Genomic DNA, 27,137 nt, shown 5'->3' with positions numbered 1-27,137 from the left:
ATTTTTTTTTTCTTTTAGACAGAGTCTTGCTCTGTCACCCAGGCTGGAGTGCATTGGCACGATCTCAGCTCACTGCAATCTCTGCCTCCTGGGTTCCAGCAATTCTCCTGCCTCAGCCTCCCGAGTAGCTGGGACCACAGGTGCATGCCACCATGCCTGGCTAAGTTTTTGTATTTTAGTAGAGATGTGGTTTCACCTTGTTGCCCAGGCTGGTCTCGAACTTCTGAGCTCAGGCAATCCACCCGCCTCGGCTTCCCAAAGTGCTAGAATTACAGGCGTGAGCCACCGTGCCTGCCCCCTCCAAATTTTTTTAATTAGCTGAGAGCACAATGGCACACACCTGCAGTTCCAACTACTCATGAGGCTGAGGTGGGAGGATCCCTTGAACACAGGAGTTCAAGGCTGCAGTGAGCTATGATTGCACCACTGCACTCCAGCCTGAGTAATAGAGCAAGACACACACACACGTGCTCTCTTGTGCTCTCTGTATATAGACACATAAATGTATATGTAACAAAATTTCAATGAACCTCATAACTTTGTACCAAAAAAAATCACAGCCCAGTCTGAGCCTTCTGTTCCCATGGGCAGGACAAAGGGGCTCAGCATACTTTAGCCCAGTCCTGACGTGGGAAGGAGCAGCTGAGTGATGACCAAGTGAGAATCAGATGCTAGTTATAGCCAAGAGCCCCTGAAATAGAAAATGCCAATCCGGCCATTGGGAACAGTATAATTAGAGAAATATTATTTATTTTTCTGAAGCACATTTGGTAATGTCAGAGTTGAGTGGTGGGTATACAGGTGCTTGCTATGTTTTTTCCACTGTGAGACTGGAAAACTTCATTTAAAAAACATATTAGGCCGGGCGCAGTGTGGCTCATGCCTGTAATCCCAGCACTTTGGGAGGCTCAGGCAGGTGGATCACCTGAGGTCGGGAGTTCAAGACCAGCCTGACCAACATGGAGAAACCCCATCTCTACTAAAAATACAAAATTAGCCAGGCATGGTGGTGCATGCCTGTAATCCCAGCTATTCGGAAGGCTGAGGCAGGATAATCACTTGAACCCAGGAGGCGGAGGTTGCGGTGAGCCGAGATCGCGCCACTGCACTCCAGCCTGGGCAACAAGAGCAAAACTCTGTCTCAAAAAAGAAAAAAAAAAAAAACATTAGAAGAAGCCTGGGTGTGGTGGTTCACACCTGTACTCCCAGCACTTTGGGAGGCCGAGGTGGGCAGATCACTTGAGGTCAGGAGTTCGAGACCAGTCTGGCCAACATAGTGAAACCCCATCTCTACTAAAAATATAAAAAGTAGATGGGCGTGGTGGTAGGCGCCTATAGTCCCAGCTACTTGGGAGGCTGAGGCAGGAGAATCGTTTGAATCTGGGAGGCGGAGGTTGCAGTGAGCCAAGATTGCGCCACTGCACTCCAGCCTGGGCGACAGAGTGAGACTCCATCTCAAACGAAACAAAATAAAACAAAAACATATTAATAGAAGAAATGAAGCAGAGATATGTAAATTAATTCGGTCAAGTTTATTAAACTTACTGTGTGTTCAGCACTGTCCTAGGCAGTAACATGAAAAACATTACAAAAGAAGATCTCAATAAGGGAAAAATATGTTCTGTACTATATTAATTTCCAATCATTTACATGTTGCTTTTTAAAGCATTCTTAGGTCGTTTTGGGGTATGTGGTCTCCTCCTTTCTCCATGTGCCCCTAAAGCTTCCATACTGTTGAGTTATGTGCCTGTGGTGACCATCCTCCAGGAAGGGCACCTTCCTGCTAATGAGGCAACCATGGGTTGGTCAGGGCTGGGGTCCCGTGGTGCAGGAGACATGCTGAGAGGAAAACCACCAACCCCGAGAGCTCAGGACACTCACAGTGAATCACAGAAGGCCAAACGTGGGGAAGCCACAAAGAGGGCTCTGGGCCCCTCACTTACCCCCTCCCCTAGGGGATGTGCTTAAAGTGCTAACACCGTAAGAAAATGATGCATAGCTACAAGCCGTCCTGGGTGCTACCAGACTCATCGCCTGCCTCTTCCTCCCTGACTTGTGCTAATACTGGGTGATGGCACAGGCCAATAGAAAAGTCTAGTGCCTAGTTAAGTAGTAGAGAAGCTCCAACATGTAACCTAGAATTCCCAAGAGGAGGTGGGGACAGAAGAGAAGAAGAGAAGGGCAGAGAGGTGTGCAGCAAAAAGGACTAGTTTGTGCTTGGCCAGTACCCCTGGATCAGGGGTTGGTTCCTGTGCAAAGGGCAATTTGGTTCCACACAGCTAGCAGGGTCCTAAATTTTACCTGAGGGAACAAGGCTACATAGCATAGGAAGGAGGAAAATCCATGCAGGGCCCTCCCTGTCCCCCACACAGGCACGCCCCCATGCCTACTGTACAAGGTGCTGTGGAGTACTGGGGTGGGGCATACAGCAGGCCATGCCACACTTGGATGCTGGATGACATCTGAACACCCCTGGCCAAAGAGCTCCCTCTGGAAGGGCCCAGTCGTCACATGCAGGGCCCACCCTGAGTCAGCATGAGGGGCTTAGGTCCAACTGGTAGCCTTGCCAAAGATACCTGTGCCCCTGCGGGTTACAGCCCAGTGAAATGCATCACGTGCATGACATAGAGGGCACCCCAGCCAGGAGGGCAAGCAAAAGTGGCAGTGGCATAACTTCTTCACGTTGGTGACATAGCTAGGCAGAGGATGCCTTGGAGGAATAGGAGGGTGTCCAAAGGCCAAGAGAATACTCCTGTCTCGCCCTCGGCTCAGAGCCAGATCTCATCACTGCTCACGCTGGACACTCGATAGATATAGCCCAGCATTGGGAGGCGGATGAAACCTGCGGGATCAAAGAAGCCCGCGGGGACTCAGTAACGCTTGTTCCTTGGAATTTGGGAGAGCCCTCTCTGCCTCCTGGGCACTTGGAGGCCTCTGGCATAAGCAGAGGGCTGGGGGGCAGAGGAAGAGGGTGGCAGGCCCCTTCCCCAGTACCTCGGCTGGTGAGGAGGCCGCCAGGCTCCAGGTCCAGAAGCTCTGGCCGGCTGTTGTTCTGAGCCATCTGCCGGTCTGCTGGTTTCACTGCTGGTTGACAAAGAGGGCAGTGTTCAGGACCAGGAGTGTGCCTGATGGGGCCTCGCCCCTCCCAAGCACCAAGTTCTTTTTCTCAGAAGCACTTCTGGAGATTAAGCAGGGGCAAAGAGGAGGGCCCTAGATATACCTCTGGAATCTGGAGTGAGGTCATTGAGCTGAAGGTTGGACGGAAGGGACATGTTCTCCCGTGGCAGGCGCACGTTGTTGAGTTTTAGGTTGTTGGAGTCGCTACAGGGAGGACAAAGGTCGGGACGGATATGCGTCCTGGCACAGGCACTCATGGCTGCCTCTGCCAGAAACCCCAGGCTCCCTCCCGTCCCCATCCTGCATTTCGGTTAGGCTTGTCCACCCAGCCCCAGGAAGAGTTACCTTGATATCAGAGATGGGCGCCGGGAGGGGCCTGTGGAGAAAGAAACCATGTCCCTAATTCTCAATGTGCCCTCCCACGCTGGGCTCTCCTCCTACCCTTTCAGACCCAGGACCCTCAGGCAAGGGGTCTCTCAAATGCCCAGGCCTGGCCCTGGGGCCAGAGACTGGGTTCCCAGTGCTTGACCCTGCTACCTGGGATGCATGTGACTGCACCCATGGCCACCCCCTGGAAGTGCTCTGCCACCGTCAGAGATGACTGGTTCTGCCCAGCTGCACTTGCTGTCCTGGCTGCTGCTCAGCCTGACCTCATCCACGCTGCCCCCAGTGTCCCTGGCCTACCTTTGGTTTTCTTCTCTTTTCTGCAGACCAGGCAGGCCACCAAGGTGCTGAACCCCACGAGGGTGCCCAGGGCAAGCCCAGCAGCCACAACAATGCCCAGCAGTGGCACTTCCACCCGGGTAGCCAGAAGCCCTGGAGGATGTCCTCTGTGTCAGGTCCCAAGTGGGTAGTGCCCCAGCCCCAACATGCCATAGGTACTACTCTGCCCTCCTTGCCCAGGGTGGCTGAGGACAGTTCATCCACAAGACCCAACCACAGGGCAACAAGTATTCCCATTTCTGTATGGGGACGGGACCCCTGAGCCCACCTGAGGCTTTGCTGGGCCACTGGCTGGCCATGCTCACCTGGGGCTGGAAGCGAGGCACTGGTGACACCCACGTCATTGGTGGCCACCACCGAGAGGTTGTGTGCCAGGCTGCGGAGCTGCAGCTGCACCGTATGGTTGGTGAGCCAGGGGTAGTTCTGCGCATCCAGCACCAGGAAGTCAGAGGTGTTGACAGTCACTGGCCCATCCTGGTCGATCCAGGTGACATTGGCAGGCGGGTTGGCACGCACCAGGGCAAACAGGACAACCAGGAGGCCTGGGCCTTGAGCTTCCTGGTACTTGGCGCCGACTTGAGCAATCTCTGGCTTGACTGGTGCAAAGCAGAGGCCAATATGCTCTCACCACAGCCCCTCACACTTCTAGCCCTTTCTTCCCAAACCCAGATGGGAGCCAGGGGCCTGGGCCTCTCTCCTCAGAGGGGAGGCTGAGGAACAGGATGGCTGGGTCTGCCAGAGAGGCAGCGTTTCGTAGTGATTATGAGTGTAAATACTAGAGCCAAATGCCCAGATGTGAATCCTGGCTCTGCTTCTTACCAGTGGGATCATCACCCTGGGCAGATTGCTTACCTCTTTCTGCCTCAGTTTTCTTATTTGTAAAATGGTGACGACAATAGTAATGACCTCATGGGATTACTCAGAGGATAAAATGAGTTCATATTTGCAAAGTGCTTAAGTGTCTGCTAAATGTCCTGCGGACCACCTGCCTCGTGGGTGCTGGGGGTCCCTGGGCAGAGAACCTCTCTCCCGGCCCACCTCAGGGTCACTCACATTGCACATTGAGGATGACAGAGGCGTTGGCTGATCGGCCACTGCTAGGGTCCTGCAGGGAGCAGTTGAGCTCATGCTGGGCCCGATGGGCAGTGACAGTGAAGGTGCTGGTGCCTCCAGAGAAGGCCTCCCCTCCCAAGCTCAGCAGTCTTGAGGTGCTGGCCTCCTGCAGCTGTCCATCCAGATACCAGGCCAATCTGGGGGTGCCAGGCCCCCCTGCCACCCGGCAGGTGAAGGCGTGGCGTTCATTCTCCCGAAGTGCCCGCTCAGCCCAGGTCTGACCATCTATTTGTGGCTCCAACTCCCCCCAACCTGGAACACAGCAGGGGGCCTCTGGGAAGGGCTCAGGCAGGGTTGGTACTGTGCTGTGACCAGGAATTGGCCCAGTGAGAGGAGCAGCAGGCCAAGGGAAAGGGCGCCTGAGTCCTCTCACCAGGGACTGGCTGGTTGGACTTAGGGTAGGTGGGTGAAGGGAACAGGGACTCCAGGGCTTGGGGCCTGGAGTGGGTACCCAAACAGAAGTGCAGACAGAGGAGAGAGGGGGCTTTGGACCCCAGAAGGACTTGGTCAACGACTGAACAGGGGTGTACCTGAGCTCAGAAGGGCTGGCAGGAGCAGCAGCGTGTGCCGGAGGGCGGCTGGGCTCGGAGGCAGCGCCATGGTGGCCCGGGCCTGGGCCCTAGGCTGCCGAGAGAAGGGGGCGGGCCTCCCTGTCAGCCAGGTGACAGCAGGCAGGCCTAGCAATTGCTCTAGGAATTTACTCTCCAGAAACAAAAAGAACCATGTACGGAAACGCAAATGTAGACAAGCCCCCAGTGGCGAAGGCAGGGACACGAACGGCAAAGCCCAAAAGCACAGACCCACCCAGCAGACACCTGGACATCCTGCAGGCGCAGAACCGAGCACTGACTCCAGGCTACAAAACAAACAGTCACACGCCTGCAGATACGCAGAAGCAGCGAGCATCCGTGCAACCACACCTTGCACACAGGCACACTCACACACACTCATACTCGGTCTCCACGCGCCCCTTTCCCAAAGGGATCGCCTTTCTCCTCATCCCATCCTCTCTCCTGCCCTGTTCCCTCTCCCATCCCTTGCCCTACGCCCCCTTTCCTGATGTTGGTGGCTCCGGTGGATGTCGGCGGAAGAGGAGAGGGTCGGAGGGTGGGGTCGCCGAGCATCCGGCCCCCGCCCCCCGCCACCGGGGCGGCTCACCTGGCTGCTTCCCCAAGCGCCGCCAGAGCAACTGCTCAGGTCTGATGAGCACCGCAGTCCGCTGCAGGGGCGGGGGCTGCGCCAGGCGGGGCCAATCGATGCCAGACCACGGGCCCCACGGGCCCTTCCCCGGCAGGTGGGCGGCTGTGGCTCACCACTCCCTGGCTGGTCCCTGGCCCGCGCCGAGAGTCCCCCGCGCAGAGTACCCCCGAGTGCCCTTCTCTCCGGGTGCGGGCAGGACGCAGGAGCAGACGGAGTCGGTGAGGACCAACGGCTTTATTGGTTCAGGGCCCCGTCCCGTCCCCTCGCCCGCGGACGCCCGGGTCCGCGGCACTCAGCGGCTGTCGCGGGGGCGGCGCAGCTGCTCCATCATGTCGGCCAGCATGCGGTTGCACAGCGCGGCGTAGGGGTTGAGCAGCACCAGCTGGCGCCGCGCGAAGGGGCTGCCCAGCCGTGCCGCCCTCTCGAAGTCCCTGCGGGCGTCGTCGTCTCGGCCCTGCAGCCGCGCCAGGAGTCCGCGCTGCACAAAGCTCTGGCGGGCGGCGCGGCCCCGGCCGCCGCTCAGCTCCACCGCGCGTTCCAGATCCTCCAGGGCGCCTGCGGGACCGATGAGACGGGCGGGGCGGGCGTCAGCGGCGGCCTGGGCGGCCTTGCCCGAGCCCCAGCCCGAGCCCCAGCCCACCTGCGGCCGCGCGGATCACCGTGGTCCTTGCGGCTCCGGGGCGTGGCCATTTACAACCCGCCTCGCACCTGCTAGAGGTACGGCTCGTTATTCCCATTACACAGATGAAGGCTGTGGAAGAGTTAAGACGACTTGTCCGGGGCTCTACAGCCAAGCCACTTAGTGGCAGAGCTGGGACTGAAGTCCAGGTCTCGCCTTGTTCCTATTATTTTCCACCGCTAATACACGAAAACATGAACGTTGCAGGATTCTGAAAGGTCACTATGAGTCTGGCCCACTGCCCGGGGAAGTAGCAGCCAATTTATTCTACACGTGTTATTAAGCATCCACTATGTGCCAGGTGACTGACTCTGAATGTCAGGGTTCAAAAAAATAATATTCACTGCACAATCATTTCTTACAAGTACAATCAAGACAGTTTCTCATTGTTTCCCTTTTGAGGGCCCTTTTCTCTTTTCCATTGCTTTCTTTAGAACACCATCTCTCTCCCCTATATCCTGGACTGATTGCCTTTCATCATTCTTTGGTTATCTCCATGTATCTAATTTCCTTGGTCCTGGAGCCAGAGCTGGCCTGCACCATTTTTATTTTTATTATTCTCATAAAATACTTGGGTTGGGCCTCAGAACTCTGAACTCAGAACTTCAGGCAGCCAGCCACTTTCTTAAAGTCCACCAGGCTGGCTTCTTTCGGGCTCTGCTTCAATTCACTCATGTTCTCTAGTCTCCTAAACAGCCTGAGCCTCCGGAGAAGCGCTCAGATTGCAGTACTCCTTGGTTTCCCTCAGAGGAGCTGGTCTGGAGGAATTTCCAGTTGGAATCACCACTGCATCTCTCTGTGGTTTTGGTCTGCAGGCTGTCTCCAGTGATCTGGGGCAGATAAGCCTGGATAAGGGGCTCCTGGGAGGTTCCCACTGTTCCTGGAGTGGACTCAAAACTCCCTAGCCTGGCATTGCTGGTTCTGGGAGCACCTGCGTCACCACTGCCCCTAACAGTCAAGTAGTACTAGGTTTCCGTGGTTTATACCTTCATATTAGCCTCATCTTTGGTCCCCAGCATGGTCCCATTGTCTTCACTTAATTAGAATAACCTGAATGCAGCAGGAGTTTTGGACCTCTACAGACTGTACCTTCTCCACTCACCAACTAACTCCTACTCATCCTTCAAAACTCGCCCTTCAGGAACAGCTCCCATGCTGACCCCTCTCAAACTTGTTTTGCTGGTTTCAGAATTATGTGTCTGTTCTGCCTCCTGGACTGGGGGCTTTTCGAAGAGCAGTATTATGTGGGGATTAAGAGCACACACTAGGGCCCTACCACCTAGTTGACATCCCAGCTCTGCTGCTGCCTGACTGTATGCTAGTGGGCAAATTACTTAGCCTTTCCATGCGTCAGTTTCTTCATCTATAAACTGGGGATAACAATAGTACATACTTTTTAGGGTTGTTGTGAGGATTGATTTACTAGTTTATATGTAAAGCGATTAATGCCTGGTACATAGTGACTGCTATATAAATGTTGGCGATCCATATACCTTCTATTTCAGTGTCCTCAAGTCTACTGCCACATAGTAGGCTGTCATTAACTGTTCCTTAATCAATGGAATGCAGTCTCTTCTGAATTTCACATCAGCCCCATGATATTAGCAGGGCCCCTGATACTACTCCTACCTTATAGGTAAGAAGACAGGCTCCACAGGGGTTTAGCAAGGCCACCCCAGCCCCACAGCCACTTCACTTCTGGTCTGTGCCCTCCCGTGGGCCCTTTTGCAGAGGATACAGGGCATCTCCCCTTACCTGCCACGTCTCCCAGGAGTCGCCGGGCCTGGGCACGGTTGTTGTAGGCTGAAGCCCTCTCAGGCAGCAGGCAGATGGCTTGGCCAAACCTCTCCAGGGCTGTGCTGAGGTCCCCAGCCTCTGCTGCTATCACCCCCTGCAGCTCCAGGGCCTTGGACTGTTCCAGCTGTGCTTGAGGGAAAACTTGATCTGGGCCAGGGAAGGAGCCAGGAGGAGCCAGGTGTGCAGTTGGTAGCAAGAAGAAAAAGCCACCTCAGGCTTTGGAATTCTGAGATCTGAGCCAGAGCTGACTGGGTATGGGTCACAGCAGGGGTCAGTTGCAGTGTTTGGGGTAGGGGGAGATGAGGTCACTAAGGCTGGCAGCTAGCATTGCCTGAGTTCCAAGAGACCTGGGAAGGGGCCTTGGTTGGTTCCCCATTGCCAAGAGAATGAAGCCCAAACTCCTCAATCTGTTAAAGAACTTGCTCAAGTTCTTTGTGGCCTCAACAGGCCATACATTGCAGAGCTTGGATTTAAACCCAGGTCATTCTGGCTCCTGTCTGCATTTTACTCTGCTACACTTCCTCTTATGCAAAGGCCACCATGACATTCCCAGATCATGAACATCACTTCTGAGGTATCCCTCAGCGTTTTGGCCTGAGTTAGTAAGGTGTAGGCTTTATTCCTCTAGAAACACAGGATCAAAAACTCCTTCATTAGGGACTAATGGAAAAGCCAGTGAACACACTCACTGCGGAAGAGTTAGTTTGGAGCTTGGCTTGTGACAGTGTTTAACAGATACTGGTTGTGCTTGCTATATTGGAACCACTCAACTGAGCAGCCATGCCCTGCCTTATTTCAGTCTTCTGTTCTGGTGGTGGTGTTCTCTGTTATGACAAAAATGTGAGTTTAACATCACCTGGCAGTTAAGCTTGGATCATACAGTCAATTAAGTGGTAAGTTCAGAGGCATGAGAGCTGACGGATTGAGAGACAAACCCCAGCTTACTCCTCTTGGCAGGACGTCTCTTACCAAACCCCGATCAGTGCGCTAAGGAGCAGCCAACCTCTCTGATTCCAATCTCAATCATAATCATGGAACAAGGGGCCTTATAAAACCACCTCCCTCTCTGCTACCTCGGGAGGCCAGCAGGCCAGCCTATGTGCAGAGCTGCGCTCCAGATCAAATGCCCACCTTCTTCTCGTTCTTCCTTTTCTGCTTCCTCTCCGTCTCCGAGGTCCAATCCAACAGTGTCTCCAAATGGGGCGTCAGGGTTGAAGATGGCTTGCAGCACTGCCTGATCATTTGGAGTCCCCATGGTGCTCAACTCCAAAATCCCAAAAGGTGACTCCAGATGAGAGAAGAGGGAGGGACGTGGTGAGGGTGGAGCCTCCAGCAGGAAGTTGATCTGAAAGGATGAGGACCACCCCTTCATGAGGAGTGTCTCCCTGTCCATGGCTATAGCATTTGCTCAACCTGTGGCCTGGAGGGTTGACCCTGGCTTGGCAGACTATTTGGTTATTTCTCAACTGCCCCTGCCCCCAGGAGAAACAGTAAACAAATCCAGCTTCAGCCTTAAGGTGGAGTGCAGCTAAAAGAAGGTGCTCTCCAGCTTCTCCCTGAAATGCTTTCAGTTTATTATATTCACAGTTGAGAAAATCGATAAAAATCAATACTTAACCTCCTTGGATAAAACAGGGGAGCTATGTAGAAGGCAAAGGCCCTGTTCCTTTGTCCTCTTGACCCTGCCTCATATTCACAATTAATTAGGTCCTGAACATACATCACTGATGAATAAAGAAAGAAAATACAGTCAAGAGAGCCAGTGTGGAGCAGACCTGAAGGTGGGCTACAGGGAATAATTTGGTGATGCCACCTTAAAGGACTGTGGAAGGTACTTTGTGACCAGGTCACAGGCCATGCCCCTCCCGCTTTTCTCCACCCTCTCCAACCAAAGCCAAAAGGAAGCTTAACCATGTGCAGCAATAAACTTGACATGTTTATTAATTAAACTATCACTTAAATAAAAAAAAGTGCATAGAAAATAAACATGTTTAAAAACTCCTTTTTTTTACAACTATGTACACTTTTTACTTTTACATTCAGTCTTTCGTAGAGAGCTTTCAGCATTATTATTTTTTGAACTATTAAAGTATTTTCCTTCATCCCTGTCGCAGGGAGTTAACACTGATGGACTTTAGACACATTTTCCTTTTTTTTTTTCTCTTTTTCTCTAACCAGAAGCTTGGAAGAACACAAGGAAAAAAAAAACAGATCTGTTATACATGATAAAGTTGTCAAAAAATGTCTTATTTCTAGAAAAGAAGCTTGTCATCTGTTGAGCTCTTGAAACAATTATTCAACTACCTGTATTTACTAAAGAGACTGTTAAAAGTTCAATAAAAGAAACACCACAATTCTATTTTCTTGGTTGAAAGACAGAACTAGAGTACCTCGGAACAAGATACCAGGAAAGCACAGAACACAATTTTCCCCTAAATGCAGGTGGTAACCCCAACATTCATAACCAAAAATAGAGAAACAAGGAGGACAGGTACTGACTGGCAACATTCATGGGCAGAAAAAAATCCAGGTGACACCATGTCTGCATTTTTCTCTGATCCGAGGAATGGACTGTTCTACCATTCCTTTATGGTTAGAGGTTCCCCCCCATTTTGGGAATCAGAGGAAAGTGAGCCTGACATCTTCCTGCCGCTACTAGCAACTGTAACACAATCCTTATCTATAGTGTTAAAGAGAATTAAAAGCCATGGACTGAACTAGGCTTTGTTACATGGTGCATTACTATATTAGTTCCTATATATATCATATTTATATTTATTTGAAAACCAAAACAAACAAAAAGTTGCAAGTTTCCAGAGTGTGTGACTTGACTAGTATTCATGATTCGGCACAAAACCATCTGCTCAATAACCTTGTATTGCTTTAAAATGAAGGAAATGAAACATAAAATTACACCCAGCCCTTTGCAATGACCCGCTTTTCCTTAAAAACAAAAACAACTTGATTTCTATTAAAAAAAAAAATCCCAAACCGAACTTAAAAGTTAACATCTGACAAGGTTTTGACCTTTAGTATTTTCAGATATTTGATTGAACGTCAGTCCTTTAGAAAGATACATTCATTAGAAGATTTTTTTTTATTTTTGTATGTGTATTGTATTTTTTTTCCTTTTTTTTTTTTTTTTTTTATTAAGGGAGCTACATGGTGCTCACTGCATTGGCCGGGGGTTTGACAGAGGCGAGCAGGGTGGTGGGCTGGGTCCCGGCAAAGGAGTCTGGTTGAAAACGGATAGCTGCCAGGGCTTCCCCCTTAATTCTTGTTATTGGTGTAAAAACAGAGGGGCTGTGCGAGAGGTGGTGGGTGGCCAAGGAGGGAGCCAAGAGACCAAGTTCCGGCCAAAGGGTCAGCGCCATGCAGCTATTCTGGTTACACAGTTGTCACTGGCCACCAGGAAATGCAGCCACAACAGGTTCTAGCAGCAAAGCTATAAGTGAGCTGGCTCTCACTGAGAACTGACCAGGTTTGCAGCTGTTACTCCTTAGGGATTTGGGATGCCCCTTGGGGGATTCTTGGGAATGACCCACCACAATTCCTCAATCTGCACTTGTGTGTGGAGATTCCCTTGGTCACTTTTGAAATGAACTCAGATGTGTTTGGAGAGAGCTGTGCCATTTTTGCCTTCTTTCCCTCTTGTAGGGAAACCTTCGCTTATCCCCCCAAGTTGCTGGCAGGTGTGCTGAAAATTTGGCAATGGACTCAAGGCTGAGCTAGAAGAGGAATTTCTCATTTTTGTGGTTGACAATTAGGGGGTGGAAAGGCAAGGCAAACCATCTGCAGCTGGCAGGAGAAGGAAGCTGTGGGTTCCTCCCCTGTCCTCAGGGTTTAGGGTTGGTAGAGAGTGAGGAGGGGGCTCACAGTACAGCATGGCCTAGCAGGGCAGTAACTAGGTCTATTTAGCTGAGTTCCCCCCACCCCCTGACTGGCCTTTGGGTCTTTCTCAAGGTGAATTCAGGACCCATCAGTGCATTAATCATTTCAGTAACAAATGCAGCTTAAGTTTTTTTTTTTTTTCTTTAAAAAAAATAGGAATACAAGGATTTACAAAAAAACCTCACACAGTGCAATAATAAAGGAAAGCAGACACCAGTGGAACCCCTAGGGCCACTGCATCTTGTTCATGGGCAAAAGGAGGAAGGGAGGTGAGGTCTGGGTAGAGTGCTTTCCCCAGTCCCCTGCTGGCACTTCTCCATGATGACAAGGAAGTCTCTGCCATCCTGGCCACAGTGCTGGGCTCCCTGCATGACAGTGAAAACAGTGACAATGTTCCAGCAAAGCCACCAGACAAAGTTCTTAAGGTCACGGGAGAGAAGGGAGCCCAGGATGGAAGGCACAGCAGAGCCATGAGTCCTGGGGCAGAGAGTGCTGGGCTGAGTCGTATTGCTTTGCTAGACTTTCATAGGAATGGGCTTCTTGCGGCGAGAAAAGGGTGCCCCACCCTCTACTTGGACTACACTACTCTGAAACCTTGTGGCAGAGGCAGAGAAAAATCTGCTTTATCGTGAGTGGTCAGACTGTGCTTCAGTTTCAACGGGCTGCCCCAAGAGGGCACAAGGTGATCAATGGGTTCTCTGCAGATATGAGGACGTGGTGGTCAGAGGGAAAGGAAAGAGTGGCCTATGCGGCAGATGGTGATGGAAAATGTCAAGTTGCCATTCAACTTGTTTGCTAACTCTGAAGTAAGACAGATGAGGGAAATGTAAAGATTGCCGTCTCCCACCACTCTGGAAGTTGCGCCGGAAAGGAGAGAGGCGGGAAAGAAGAAGAGAATCTGTTGTATCAAGATATTACTGTAGCCTTTTGAGGAGCTTCAATAGGGGAAGGAGGGGAGTGGCCCAATGGAGTTGGGTGACCTTCCTTCTCCATTTATTGTCGAAGAGCAAACCCAGGAAACATTTATGTCAACAGGGCACAAACAAGCTACACATTAAACAACAAAAAGTACACCTTCCAGGGGGAAGTTGGGCAGGAAAAACCAGACTTTGTGTGTACAGCTGAATATTTTCTCTAACTTCATCCTATGAAAATAAAAAATTATTAAAAACCGATCTTCTTTTAAATTAGGATAATACCGCGGTTTAAAAAATAGCCTTGTCATAAGTGCTTCTCCCTATGAAGTGCTTCTCATAGAAAAATATACAAAATATATTTACATTTATAAAACCTTAAATAGTAAACTGTAAACAGAACAGAGTAAAATCCAATGACTTAATTTAACAGGTTCAGGACACTGTCTTGGGGAAAGGAAGAGAAGAAACATTTGATGCTGTTTTGACCACATCCTAAGGAGTAATCAGGGCAGTAGTGTCATTGAATTTACTTTAGCCGTGGGTTGCACGCAGGTGGCAGAGTTCCCTCAACATAAGGTGGTCTAGTCCCCAAGTTGTGGGCCTTGAAATCTGATTAGTGTTCTGCCTTCAACTGGACACTGACCGTTTAAAAATTAAGTCTTCCTATGTCTTAACAAGGGGAAAATAAAGTAACCATGTCTTAGGAATGGGACCCAGGGGTCATCCTGGCTGTGATACTCTCGTTGTTGCATGATTTAAATCCTATTTAAATAATCTTTTTCCTCTCCTAAAAAACCATGCTACATATGTTTCTTTAAAACTCTCCGTGGAGCTTCATGAAAATGTTTCCAAATTCTGTCTGGTTATGACCAATGGCTCCTGTCCACTTCCCCACCTGGAGTGCTTACAGGCTCAGGGAACTTTTTGCAGGCACATCCTATGCCCAGCAGGGAGTGTCCTTGAGCAGGCAGACAGTCTCCCCTACAACCCAGAAAGAAGCATGGGAAAGCAGTGGGATGAAGACAGGGGAAAGGAAGAAAAGGGAGTGAAGAGGGAATGGGAGAGGGAAGCCGCTCCTACTGTCAAGAAAGGTAATTGGCTGAGATAAGGCTCTTGGGGGCAACACTCCCACTCAAAGCCTGCAGGCTCAATGTTTGGTAATTAATTGGCACAACCCCATGACAGCCTTTTGACACCGGAGGTGCTAGGAATCCTGTCTCCCAACCAGAAGTGAACTCTCGAGTGGGAGGATAGTAGGGAAAACCACCAGACCTCTGTTTGTTCGACAGACGCCGTAGGTGGGGCCTGGCTGGCAAACTGTCAGGAATCCGATCAACCCTCCATTTGGGGCTTTGCCTGACCCACTCACTTATAGTGCTTGGGAAAGGGCCAACTTGAGGATGGTAACTTATTTCTGTGGAGAAATTCAGGCCCAATCTCCCAACATAACCAACCCTCTATAATAGGCTCCTTCCAGGCAAGTCTGCTAGGGACCCCATTCCCACTTTCTAACGGTAAACAATCGGAGGAGCCCCAGGAGAAAGCCGATCATGGATCTTTTCTTGGAGACCTCAACGCTGTCTCTGGGACTATGATCACATGTCTGATGTGAGTATAGGACATAAGAGAGCTCAGCCATCACAGAGGCCCCTCAGCTGTGCCCACGCAATCCGGGAGCTCCCAGCTGCTGGAAAAGGCCTTCAGCATTGCTTTGGATGGCCCCGCGTCCTTGCACTCCAACACTGGGGGAGAAGAGCAGCTTTAGTTTAGGAACTTCCGGCATTTCTTGGCGCCACAGTTGCAGGGCAGCTTGTTGCTGGCATCCTCAATGGGAAACTTATAGTCGTAAGTGAGTTCCTCTCCTCGGTAGATCTTACGCATGGCAAAGATGACAATGTGCTTCTGCCCATCAATATTGATGACCCGAGAATAGCAGTTAGGCTCACATGAGTGATTGATGAAGCGTGCAGCATTTCCATGCATGGTGGCATCTACTACCTCTGAGTCATCGATTCGGAACATATAGCAACCAATGCCCTGTACATGCAGGAGAAAGGAGAGCTTGTCATTTCTTATAAACTCAGGTTTAAGAACATGTCCCAGTCTTCTCTTGATGTTACCTATAGCCGCTGAGAAAGTTTCTTCTAGTAAAATTTCCAGATTTCTCCGAGTACTATCTTTCAAGATGCTTCCATGAGGATTTCCTAGATTACAGGCCACTAGTCTAGAGGTTCCTAATGTCTCTGCAGGAAAGAGAAACCTAAAACTTGTATAGCTATTTGCTTCTGATACTAGGAGCCACTCAGACAAACCTTCTAAGAGTAACTTTCTGTACTAATCCTCAGAGTGGATTCTGTATTTTTACTGGGCCCCTCACAAATTTCAGAGTTTATTTTTTTAAGAAATGTCTTTGAATTGATAACATACACTATTTCTTTTGTGATCCAGGGATCATACTGGTCCCTTTCTGCAGCAAAACAAAAGAACTATGTGAGTGCAAGTGGGAGACTTACCTTGCTGTCGTAATACTTTTCCCGCTTGTCAGTCTGGATGGAGCGGATGACGTTGCCGGCATACTCAATCACCATCTCACCTGCATCAATGTTTCTCTTACAGAAAAGACCCCGGCCATGGATGGGAGACCTAGGACAAAGATGGAAAAGAGGTCAGACACAAATTTTGCAAGTAAGGTTAAGTGCATGAATACATGGATAAGTTCTCCTTGTCTGTTAGTTCCCCAGGAGGGACATATACTTGAGAAAACAAAAATTTGGACCCACTTGATTTGGCCATCTAACAAATGGCCAAAGATGAAAGGTATTTCCATTCTGCAACCCACTGGAAGCAGCAATGTTTTAATGCTTATTATGTTAAAGTCCTTGTTCAACACAAGGAGGTACAGGATCCCAGGATATGAGGGTCAATAAATAGCATCCGTAAAATCCTCACTTACTGAGTGAGGAAGGTCACTCCAGCATTTGGTCTACTTTGATTTTGAAAAACTGCATTTGTTTTCTGTAATTCTTTCTAGAATTTTAGCCATACCTGTAGACACCAACTGCCTCCTTAGAAGTCTTTTTTAAGTGCCGGAAACGCATGGGCATTGGCAGATCCATGCTAGTTGCCCTCCTAAGAGATAAGACATACTATTAACAAATTTTCTTCAGGAAATAATGTTTTGAGTCTTGAATTGAAGATTCCTAGAGAAAATTAGTACACTCTTTATTCAATGCCAAACTGAGTAAGTGCCTTATAAAATGAGCCCCATTTTTTTTTTGAGGTGGAGTTTTGCTCTGTCATCCAGGCTGGAGTCCAGTGGCGCGATCTTGGCTCACCGTAACCTCCGCCTCCTGGATTCAAGCGATTCTCTTGCCTCAGCCTGCTGAGTAGCTGGGACTACAGGCGCGTGCCACCATGCCGGGCTAATTTTTGTATTTTTAGTAGAGATGGGGTTTCACTATGTTGGTCAGGCTGGTCTTGAACTCCTGACCTCGTGATCTGTCCGCCTCGGCCTTCCAAAGTGCTAGAATTACAGGCATGAGCCACCGCGCCTGGCCAATGAGTCCCATTTTTAGTATATATAGTACTTTCTGACCATGACGACTATGGTGGTACAACAAAAGCTGACAGTATACTATCATTAAAGAAAATATGCATCTTACAGTTCTTTGAATTTCTCCTCTGTACCTTATATTCCTCACTCCTTACCAGGCACCTACTGCTACTTCAACACAAATAGATTTCAGTCTTCTTAAATCTTATCCAGGAAATTCTGATGCAAACAAATTCCTACATAGTGCCCTGACCAGCTGGAGGAGAGGGAAAGCAGTTTCTAATGGCTGCTCCCCACTCAAGACTTACCGAGCTGACTTCAGCTGTACCTCCTCCTCTTCTTCATCATTGGGGTTGTATTCAGGAGGCTGACGATGTTTAGAAGCCAGGAAGTTAAACATGTCAAATGCTGACTTCCTGGGGCCAAAAGATTAAAACATATTTAGAGAAATGCTTTAATAAAGCAGTAAAGGACAATGGCATTAACACTGGAAATCTCAAAGGGTATGTGGGAAGATGATGGCGTCATGAGATAAGAAAATCAAGACCCAAAACTGCTGACAGAAAACAAGGGAACTTGCCTGAGGTGGACTTCAGCCCTAGCTGAGCCGTGAGGGTTCAAGGGGGGTTCATTGGCCTCCTCTGGCTTGTGGAAACGGAATTTGTAATTTCGACAGTGCTTGGCACCAGACAGCTGCTCAATGAGGAACACAACTGCATCATGGAGAATCCCCAGCATCCTCAAACCGTTAACACCTAGAAGAATCAGAAGCACCAGGGCAGTGAGGAGCGCAGTCAACAGGAAACAGCACAGTCCTACAGAAATGCCTATGCTACAGTCACTCTGCCAGAGGCTGCTCCAGGGTGAATTATACTACATATTAGCTCGAAATTAGCATCAGATAGCCATTAAAATGATGCTGATACAGATCTATCAATATAGAAAATGTTCATGATAGATGGCTAAGTGAAAAAAGCATGCCACCAAACTATGGACTATTTTGCTGTATTACACAGAAATGCTGTATGCTAATGCTATATACACGTGTTATTTCATTTCATGCTCATAATGACCACACAAGGCAAGAATTACTAGCTTCATTTTCAGGTGAGCAAACAGGCTTAGAGAACTGATTTAACACTCCCAAGTCTGCATGATTTGACAAGATATGAACTCTGGACTGCATAACTACAAATATAATCCATCTAGGAACGGATTACCTAGGTTCTATAAGCTCATGTTCCCCCAGATACCTCACTAAAGTTTTTTTTTTTTTTATTTTTTATTTTTATTTTTTTTGAGATGGAGTCTCACTCTGTCACCCAGGCTGGTGTGCAGTGGCGTGATCTCAGCTCGCTGCAAGCTCCGCCTCCCGGGTTCACGCCATTCTCCTGCCTCAGCCTCCCGAGTAGCTGGGACTACGGGTGCCGCCACCACGCCTGGCTAATTTCTTTTGTATTTTTAGTAGAGACAGAGTTTCACTGTGTTAGCCAGGATGGTCTCGATCTCCTGACCTCGTGATCCGCCCACCTCGGCCTTCCAAAGTGCTGGGATTACAGGCGTGAGCCACCACGCCCGGCCTCTTTTTTTTTTTTTTTGAGACGGACTGTAACTCCGTCACCCAGGCTGGAGTGCAGTGGTCTGATCTCAGCTTGCCACAACCTCCACCTCCTGGGTTCAAGCAATTCTCCTGCCTCAGCCTCCCAAGTAGCTAGGACTACAGGGGCACGCCACCATGCCCAGCTAATTTTTTTGTATTTTTAGTAGAGACAGGGTTTCACCATATTGGCCAGGCTGGTCTTAAACTCCTGACCTCAGGTGATCCACCTGCCTCAGCTTCCCAAAGTGCTGGGATTACAGGTGTGAGCCACAGCACCCAGCCAGCCTCACTAAAGTTTAAAAGCAATGTTAATACACCCCTAACACAGAACTCTTGTGTTGTTATGATGAATGTGTGGAGTAATACACTCAGTAGCTGCTTTGTTCTACTCACTGTCTCATGCTGTTAATGACCATTTTTTATTTATTTTTATTTTATGAAAACAACATTTATATAAGCCTGCTGGCATCGATGGTGAAAGGCTTTTATTTTAAAATTATTTGGCTTCTTCCATTAAAGGGACAGGGCACAGTTACAACTGCCACATTTCTTTTTGACACTAGCAAATAGCTAACGTTCTTTATATTTTTATTAAGTAAACAATATTATTTCATTTACAAATATTGCTTTTGGTATTATTAATAGATATAGAAACAGTAATGGTGTCTATTGTGGATCAGGTATCCATTTCATAAGTGTAATTGTATTAGCACTGCAATTGCACATATGCAATTCCAACAGACATACAGTTTGCGTTATGAAGCATATTTAGAGATGTAACCTTGGTGTAATGTCCTGGTGCAGAGGAAACAGCAGATGAAAAAGCAGATGATCACGCCACTGCACTCCAGCTTGGGCAACAGAGTGAGACCTCATCTCAAAAACAAACAAACAAAAAGAACGCTGTCTCTAGATAAGCAATATTCTTTTTCTAAGAGACAGGTTTCACTTTGTTGCCCAGGCTGGAGTGCAGTAGCATGATCACAGCTCACTGTAACCTTGAATTTCTGGGCTCAAGCCGCTCCCGCCTCAGTCTCCCAGGTAGCTGGGACTACAGTCATATGCCACTGTGTTTGGCTAATTTTTAAATTTCTTGTGGAGACAGGGTCTTACTGTGTTGCCCAGGCTGATCTTGAACTCCTGGCCTCGAGTGATCCTCCTGCCTTGGCCTCCCAACTTGCTAGGATTACAGGTGTGAGCCACTGCACTGGCCCCAGATAAGTGACATTCTTATGATCACAACTGTTGGTCCCTTAAGAATTTGGCTTAAGTATATAACACAACTCGATAAGAACTTAAGCCATATAAGGCAATGGCAAACTCTTTTTTCTTTCTTTCTTTTTTTTTTTTGAGACGGAGTCTCGCTCTGTCACCCAGGCTGGAGTACAGTGGTGCAATCTTGGCTCACTGCAAGCTCTGCCTCCTGGGTTCACACCATTCTCCTGCCTCAGCCTCCCGAGTAGCTGGGACTACTACAGGTACCTGCAACCACGCCCGGCTAATTTTTTGTATTTTTTAATAAAGACGGGGTTTCACTGTGTTAGCCAGGATGGTCTTGATCTCCTGACCTCGTGATCCACCCGCCTCAGCCTCCCAAAGTGCTGGGATTACAGGTGTGAGCCACTGCGCCCAGCTGGCAAACTCTTTTTTCTACAGACCACTAATTTTCCTTACTAATTTTTTCCTGGAAGTTCTAGATTGCTGTGAATTCTTAGGTTAAAAAAAAAGACATTGGAAAACGTACTACGCACTCAAGTATGTTTTCACAGAAAGTTCCTTTTAATATGTATGCTGAATGTTCAATTCTCATTCACCAGAGAGATTACAATGAGATTAATATTGTGTTGATAATGGGAAAACAAAGATGCATTATGTGTGGGCCCCGTCTGTTCTTACAGAGCTCACAGCAGAGGAAGGCAGAGACGTATACAAACCATACAATGTGCAGGTGTCCAAATTAAGGTATAATATAAAGTACTATGGGAACTCTTAAGAAGGAACAATCTGTTCTGCTTGTGGGAGACTCATTTATTCATGCAATAAATATTTACTGCACACCTAAAATATCCCAGGCACTCTTTCCATCTTTCCACTGTGCCAGACAGGACCTTAGGAACATAGAGGTGAGCAAGACAGGCAAGGTACCTGTATTCATAGAGCTTTTACTTCATGGAAGAGACAGACAATAAACACATCAAAGATATTCCCACTTCAGGACTTTTTCATCTGCTGTTTCCTCTGTGTCAGGACTTTAGAAAACATAGTTAATTTAATTTAATTTTTTTTTAAGAGATGGAGTTTCACTGTGTTGCCCAGCTGGTGCTGTGGCTATTCACAGGTATGATCTTGGCACACTATAAGCTCAAACTCTCCTTCCTCAGCCTTCTAGCTTGCCTCGAGGACTTTCACTTTATGTATATGCATTATTGGCTTCTTCTCATCATCACTCAGGTCTAAGCTCAAATGTTGCCTCATCAAGAGATTCCAGATTTCCTGCCACCAACTACCCACCTCTGTGTTACTCTCTATTTCCCCATGTTATCTTCTTCATGGTACTTACATATACATATACACCACTAGAATATAAGGGCATGAGGGTAAGGACAAGGTGGCAGCACTGGAAATGGAGAATAATGGACAGGTTTTGGATTGGGGAACACAAGGGTCATTGTGGTTAACCTCCGGGCTAAACCTTCCACCCCAGATGATTAATCTAAGACAATCCTGGGAATCCCAGTCCCTTTGCCAGAGACTGGCTTAGAAATGGACATGGGGCTGGGCACAGTGGCTTACGCCTGTAATCTCAGCACTTTGGGAGGCCAAGGTGGGTGGATTACCTGAGGTCAGGAATTCGAGACCATCCTGGCCAACATGGTGAAACCCCGTCTCCACTAAAATACAAAAATTAGCCGGGTGTGGTGGCGTGTACCTGTAGTCCCAGCTACTCGGGAGGCTGAGGCAGGAGAATTGCTTGAACCCGGGAGGCAGAGGTTGCAGTGAGCCAAGATTGCACCACTACACTCTGGCCTGGGCAACAGAGTGAGACTCTGTCTCAAAAAAAAAAAAAAAAAAAACAAAGAAAAAGAAATGGACATGATACCAAATTCTGGTCCATGAGATGTCCATTTGTTCCTAAGAAAGAGCCTCTCCTGTTCCTCTGAACACTGCGATGACTGAATGTTATTGTGGGAACTGCTGCAGCCATTTGCTATCAGCTCGAAGATGAAGTTTTACTATAGATCGTAAAGTGGAAAGAAGAAAAGAATCTAGGTATTTGATGACATTGCAAGCTCCTGTACCAATCAATCCTGATGTCTCTCCTACCTCTGGACTTTGTTATATAAAATGATAGATTATCTCACTCTTTAAATCAGTTAAGAGTTGGGATTTCCGTAGGCACAGGAAGAATGATCAAAAAAGGTTAAAGAAAAGAGGTGACCTTGAGCAAAGTCTTAAAGGATTAACAGGAGTTTGTTGTGTAAACCAGGGAATTTGGACAGAAGAGAGTAGATGGAGGAAGTAGGTCCTGGTAGAGGGAACTGCATCAACCATGTTATGCTGATGTGAAAGCACATGTAGGGTAAGTAATAAGAATTGCTTGGAGGCACATGTTAAAAATTCAGCTTTCTCAGCTCCAAGCCCAGGGATTCTGATTCACATCTACAGGCTATACTTTAAGACACATGGATGGACTGGGCGCAGTGGCTCATGCCTGTGATCCCAGCACTTTGGGAGGCCGAGGTGGGCAGATCACAAGCTCAGGAGTTCTAGAGTAGCCTGGCCACCACAATGAAACCCCGTCTCTACTAAAAATACAAAAATTAGGCTGGGCGTGGTGGCTCACACCTGTAATCCCAGCACTTTGGGAGGCTGAGGCGGACAGATTACCTGAGGTCAGGAGTTCAAGACCAGCCTGACCAACATGGAGAAACCCTGACTCTACTAAAAATACAAAATTAGCCAGGCGTGATGGCACATGCCTGTAATCCCAGCTACTCGGGAGGCTGAGGCAGGAGAATCGCTTGAACTCGGGAGGTGGAGGTTGCAGTGAACCAAGATTGTGCCATTGCACTCCAGCCTGGGCAACAAGAAAGAAACTCCGTCTCAAAAAAAAAAAAAAAACAAACAAACAATAATAATAATACAAAAAATAGCCGGGTGTGGTAGCACGCGCCTGTAGTCCCAGCTACTCAGGAGGCTGAAGCAGGAGAATCACCTGAACCTGGGAGACGGAGGTTGCAGTGAGCTGAGATTGCACCACTGCACTCCAGCCTGGGTAACAGAGTAAGACTCTGTCTTGGAGAAAAAAAAAAAGACACATGGATGGATCTGGAACAGTAAATAGTGTAGTGTGGCTGCAGAACAAAGAATCTTGAGCAGTGAGGGAAGTGGGGAAAGCTGAGACTGAACAGATGAATCCGGCTGAAGAGGACCTTGCCATGTAAGGATCCATAGACTGGAAACCTCAAAGAACAGGGCTGGGTCGCTACTCAGCGACTGTATCCTGTGTTTAACATGGTACCAGGCATTTTACGAGTGGTCAGTAAATATTTACTAATAACAAATACCTAAGGGTTGAAGATTGTACTCGGTAACTAGTAGGCAATAGTAAGATTTTGAGGCACCTCTGGAGACTCTGAGGGTACAAGGAGGCGAGATGGGAGACTCAGTTATAGGGCTTTTGAACATTGCAGATGAGAGAATAACAAGGGCTGTGTCAGAGAGAAAGGGATGTGACTTACATTTTTGGGGTAGCATTTTAAAAATTATGAGCAAGATTTTTTTTTTCGAGACAGGGTCTTGTTCTGTCACCCAGGCTGGAGTGCAGTGCCATAATCTTGGCTCACTGTAGGCTTGACCTCCCAGGCTCAATGCGCTCCTCCCACATCAGCTTCCCAAGTAGCTAGGACCACAGGCATGAGCCATCATGCCTGCCTAATTTAAACAATTTTTTTTTTAATAGAGATGAGGTCTCACTCTATTGCCCAGGATGGTCTTGAACTCCTAGACTCAAACAATCCTCCCAAAATGCTGGGATTACAGGTGTGAGCCACTGTGTCCAGCTGAGATTGAGTACCCTTTCATGCTATGGGCCATTTGTATTTTGTGGGAGATAAACTGCCTGTTGGGTCTTTTTCTCTTTTTTTTTAATTAAAAAAGTTCTGAAAAATTTTAAATATAAAAAAATACACAGGGTGTTATAATACCCACACATGTACCTGTCACATAAAATGACCAAATGTTAGTATTTTCTAATGTGCATCCAAATATTTTCCTTCCCTTCCCTCTTAAAGGAAAAACATCACAGATAAAATTAAATTCCTAAAAAAAAAAAAAAGTTAAAATTCCTGTAAGTACCCATTCACTCACCTTTCCAGGAGCAATCTGAAAGGAGGTAGGAGAGGTAGATATGGATAAAACAAAGTCAATGGAAGGTTTCTACCTTAGCTTAATTGAAACCACCTTCTTCTTTTTTTTTTTTTTTTTTTGTGACAGAGTATTTATCTGTCGTCCAGGCTGCAATGCAGTGCTAAGATCATAGCTTAATACAGTCTCATACTCCTAGGCTCAAGTGATCCTCCTGCCTCAGCCTCCAGAGTAGCTGGGAGTACAGGTGTGCATGCCACGGTGCCAGCTAATATATATATTTTTATTTTTTGTAAAGATGTATTCTCTCTATGTTGCCCAGGCTGGTCTTGAACTCCTGGCCTCAAATGATCCTTCTGCCTTGGCCACCCAAAGTGTTGGGATTACAGGTGTGAGCCACAGGATCCACTGATTAAAATCTTTAGTGTTTGCTCAAAACAAGTGTATTAATAAGTTTGTATGCTGCCTAAATTTAATATGAAGTCTAATACCAATGGTAAATGAGTTCAACTTTAAGAAAAGATCACATTTCACACTACAATGTCTAAAATAAAAAAAATAAAAAAAAACAGGTAAATGTTGGCAAAGGTGGAGAAATGGGAACACTCGTGCATTGCAGGTGGAAATGTAAAATGGTATAGCCACTTTGGAAAAAAAACCTGGCAGTACTTCAAAAAGTTAAAGAGTTACCATATGACCCAGCCATTCCACTCTGAGGTATATACTGAAAAAAAATAAAAACATGTCTACACAATAACCTGAACATGAATATTTGTGTCAACATTGTTCGTAGCAGAAAATAGAAAAAACCCAAATGTCCATTGATAATGAATGGATAAGCAACATAAGGTATATCTACACAATGGAATATTTGGCAATAAAAAGGAGTGAAGTACTGATGTGGAAGGGAAGATGTAACAGAAGGGAAGAACCTGGAAAGTATTCTGTTGAGTGAAAGAAGACGGTCACAAAAGGCTACATATTGTCTGATTTCATTTATATGAAATGTCCAGAATAATCAAATACATAGAGACAGAAAGTAGATTTGTGGTTGCCAGGGGTTGAGGAATGACTGCTAATGAATAGGGGGTTTCTTTTAGGGATGATGAGAATGTTCTGGAATTATAGAGTAGTGGTGGTTGTACAACTCTGAATATATAAAAACCACTGAATTGTATGCTTTAGATGGGTGAACTGTATGGTATGTGAATTAAATCTCAATAAAGCTGTGAAAAAAAATTTTAACTGATTTTTTTTTCACAGAATCAACTCTGCCTTAGGCGAACAATTTACCATAATATTCTGAGACAGGAGTGGAATGACACCTCCAGCCATTACCTGCAAATGAGAGCTGCTTTAGGCGGGCATTTGATCGAGCTTCCTGGACTTTATCTGTCAATGACTTCCAGGCATCTGAAAGGAAATAAAGAAAACCGTAAGCCAGAAAATATGCACATAAACCCTTCTTAATACCAATGATGTGCACAAGCACTGCTTAGAATCCCTACAGTGTGAACACTTGCCCTCCTAGAGCAGTGTTTTATTATTTTTCTTAGAGTTTAAATCAGTTCATTACATGTGAAAGGAGCTGAAAAGGTGCACTCCCCAGCAGGGCTTCTTTCTGTTGGAGGACACAGAAGCACGAAGGAAAGTCAGACCTTCCGAAATGAACTCTGAATCCCCAACGCATTCACATCTCTTGATGGAAGTCTGGGTCTCACACCTGAATGTTTGGTACTATTATGTTCCCTGTACTCCTAATCAAAACAGCACTAGTAATAATGATTTAACCAGGACTGTGGGAAGATCATAATCTCTCTGTTCCTTAAAGTTAAGAGGCAGAACTAGAAAATCCTTACAGTTCCTTCCAGCTCTAACCCAAGATTCTGTGATCTTTTCCTGTCTGCTAGGCATTTCCACATGGATTTCTTACATCAGTCCACATCAGTGTCTTCTGTGGAACCCCCGTACTCCTTACTTATTTCCTTTGTTCTCCATGCATTATCTTTTGTTTTAGTCACCCAGGCCTGAATCTTTAGGGTCATCTTTGACTCTCCCCTCTCCATATTCAACCAAGTGTATTCATTCTTCTTTCCTTTCCTTTCTTTTCCCACCAAATGTGGGCTTTATTACCAGACATCTCTACTCTAGCAATACTCTCATTAGTAAACTCTCGTCTTTGAGCATCTCCAGTTCATGCTCAATCTGTCTTGCATAGAGAGCTTATCACATTATGTTTCCTGAAATTCTGCTTCTATTCACTCCCTCAAGTTTTCAAAGTCCTCATGTTTGGCACTGAAAGCCCTCTAAAACCTGTTGTGCCCTATCCACATTCTCAATTTTCTCCTTCACTACTACCTCACATGGATTTCAATGCCATCTCATCTGACACTACTCTAAACCCACCAAATGCAATCCTGCCTTTCTAACTTTGCTTACCTCCCTTATTCTTCCTAGAGAGCCCTGCATTCTTCTTTGCCTAACCCAAATTCCATTTTCTCCTTTAATAGAATCTTCTATTTATCTTCATGGGTTTTTGATAACCCTAACTCACCCATGGTGACCTTTCTCTCCTTTGAACTCTTCTAGTACTTACAGCCTAGAGAACATTTACTAGTCCTTCAAAGGTGGATGAACACTTAGATGCTTGCGATACAAAGATGAATAAGAAAATAAAATTCCAGCCCTTATGGAGAGCTTGCTGAGTGAGTGATAAAAGTAAACAAACACGTACAAAACAAAATTTAAGCTATGAGAGAAGAACATGTAAAATTCAAAAGGAGGGAGAGGGAGAGCTTAGCTACCTCAGAAGGTCAGGGAAGACCGTCTGAGCTGGATCTTGAAGGGTGAGCTGGAGCTCACCAGGTGATTGAGGGCAGGGAGAGAACTCCAGGCAGAGGAGAAAGCACGTGTGAAGACACACAAGGGAGAGAGAAGGGCACAGAAGGCGCATGAGGGAATGGCAAAAAACAAGGCTGGAGGGGGAAGCAGGGTTCTCAGGGGCTCTGCTAAGGTGTGTGCAATGTTGAAAACATAATCTGTATCATTAACTTTTCATGTAAAATATGGCTATTTCTCCAATAAGACAAACTTCTCAAGGACAAGTGAAATGTATGATGCCTCCAGGTATCCCCCTACCATCTAGCATAAAACAGCCACCTAAATGGTGCTAATACTCAG

At 47.3% G+C, this 27,137-nt stretch overlaps 3 protein-coding genes and 1 long non-coding RNA gene across 21 annotated transcripts in view; 1 reads left to right on the top strand and 3 right to left on the bottom strand.

The window, feature by feature from the left end:
* The window catches only part of TMEM25 (transmembrane protein 25), a 32,265-nt gene extending 26,077 nt beyond the window's left edge, over positions 1-6,188 (bottom strand). For 3 of the 10 annotated variants that reach the window (XR_004250321.2, XR_009215541.1, XM_032167583.2), the window contains exons 1-7: positions 5,484-6,105; positions 4,894-5,205; positions 4,146-4,436; positions 3,802-3,933; positions 3,463-3,493; positions 3,221-3,321; positions 2,995-3,084 (exon numbers count right to left, since the gene is read on the bottom strand). Coding sequence is in view for 8 of the 10 variants with exons in the window: in XM_032167583.2 (XP_032023474.1) it covers positions 2,995-3,084; positions 3,221-3,321; positions 3,463-3,493; positions 3,802-3,933; positions 4,146-4,436; positions 4,894-5,205; positions 5,484-5,904 (1,378 nt within the window). In the remaining 2 variants the exon portion in view is untranslated. The other 7 variants (XM_058446350.1, XM_058446348.1, XM_032167585.2 and 4 more) reach the window with 7 other exon arrangements.
* A 21-nt stretch (positions 6,189-6,209) lies between these two features.
* Positions 6,210-26,936, top strand: LOC116477018 (uncharacterized). Of its 4 annotated transcripts, none has more exons than XR_009215542.1 (3): positions 6,210-6,371; positions 16,054-16,102; positions 17,149-17,291. It is a non-coding gene; the product is annotated as an uncharacterized LOC116477018 (long non-coding RNA). The 4 variants fall into 4 exon arrangements; XR_004250325.2 differs by lacking the exon at positions 17,149-17,291 and adding an exon at positions 25,221-26,936 and having other exon boundaries at positions 6,227-6,371; XR_004250324.2 differs by lacking the exons at positions 6,210-6,371; positions 17,149-17,291 and adding exons at positions 6,587-6,870; positions 25,221-26,936.
* On the bottom strand, positions 6,369-10,455 carry TTC36 (tetratricopeptide repeat domain 36). The gene is made up of 3 exons (XM_032167591.2): positions 9,761-10,455; positions 8,588-8,776; positions 6,369-6,708 (listed from the first exon to the last, which is right to left on the bottom strand). The coding sequence occupies exons 1-3, from the start codon at positions 10,020-10,022 to the stop codon at positions 6,446-6,448; spliced, it is 714 nt and encodes a 237-aa protein (XP_032023482.2). The 5' UTR covers positions 10,023-10,455; the 3' UTR covers positions 6,369-6,445.
* Positions 11,744-27,137, bottom strand: part of KMT2A (lysine methyltransferase 2A) — an 89,782-nt gene continuing 74,388 nt past the window's right edge. For all 6 annotated transcript variants that reach the window (XM_058446332.1, XM_058446334.1, XM_058446333.1 and 3 more), the window contains 6 exons: positions 25,296-25,370; positions 17,567-17,745; positions 17,299-17,402; positions 16,483-16,566; positions 15,951-16,080; positions 11,744-15,474 (listed from right to left, as the gene is read on the bottom strand). In XM_058446332.1, the coding sequence (XP_058302315.1) occupies positions 15,199-15,474; positions 15,951-16,080; positions 16,483-16,566; positions 17,299-17,402; positions 17,567-17,745; positions 25,296-25,370 (848 nt within the window). In that variant the 3' untranslated portion in view covers positions 11,744-15,198. The remainder of the gene's footprint in view (positions 15,475-15,950; positions 16,081-16,482; positions 16,567-17,298; positions 17,403-17,566; positions 17,746-25,295; positions 25,371-27,137) is intronic.

The sequence above is a fragment of the Hylobates moloch genome, unplaced genomic scaffold, assembly GCF_009828535.3.
Source record: "Hylobates moloch isolate HMO894 unplaced genomic scaffold, HMol_V3 SCAFFOLD_11, whole genome shotgun sequence".
Lineage (NCBI taxonomy): Eukaryota > Metazoa > Chordata > Mammalia > Primates > Hylobatidae > Hylobates > Hylobates moloch.
The sequence above is the reverse complement of the archived record's forward strand: the minus strand, read 5'-3'. Positions and strand labels throughout refer to the sequence as shown.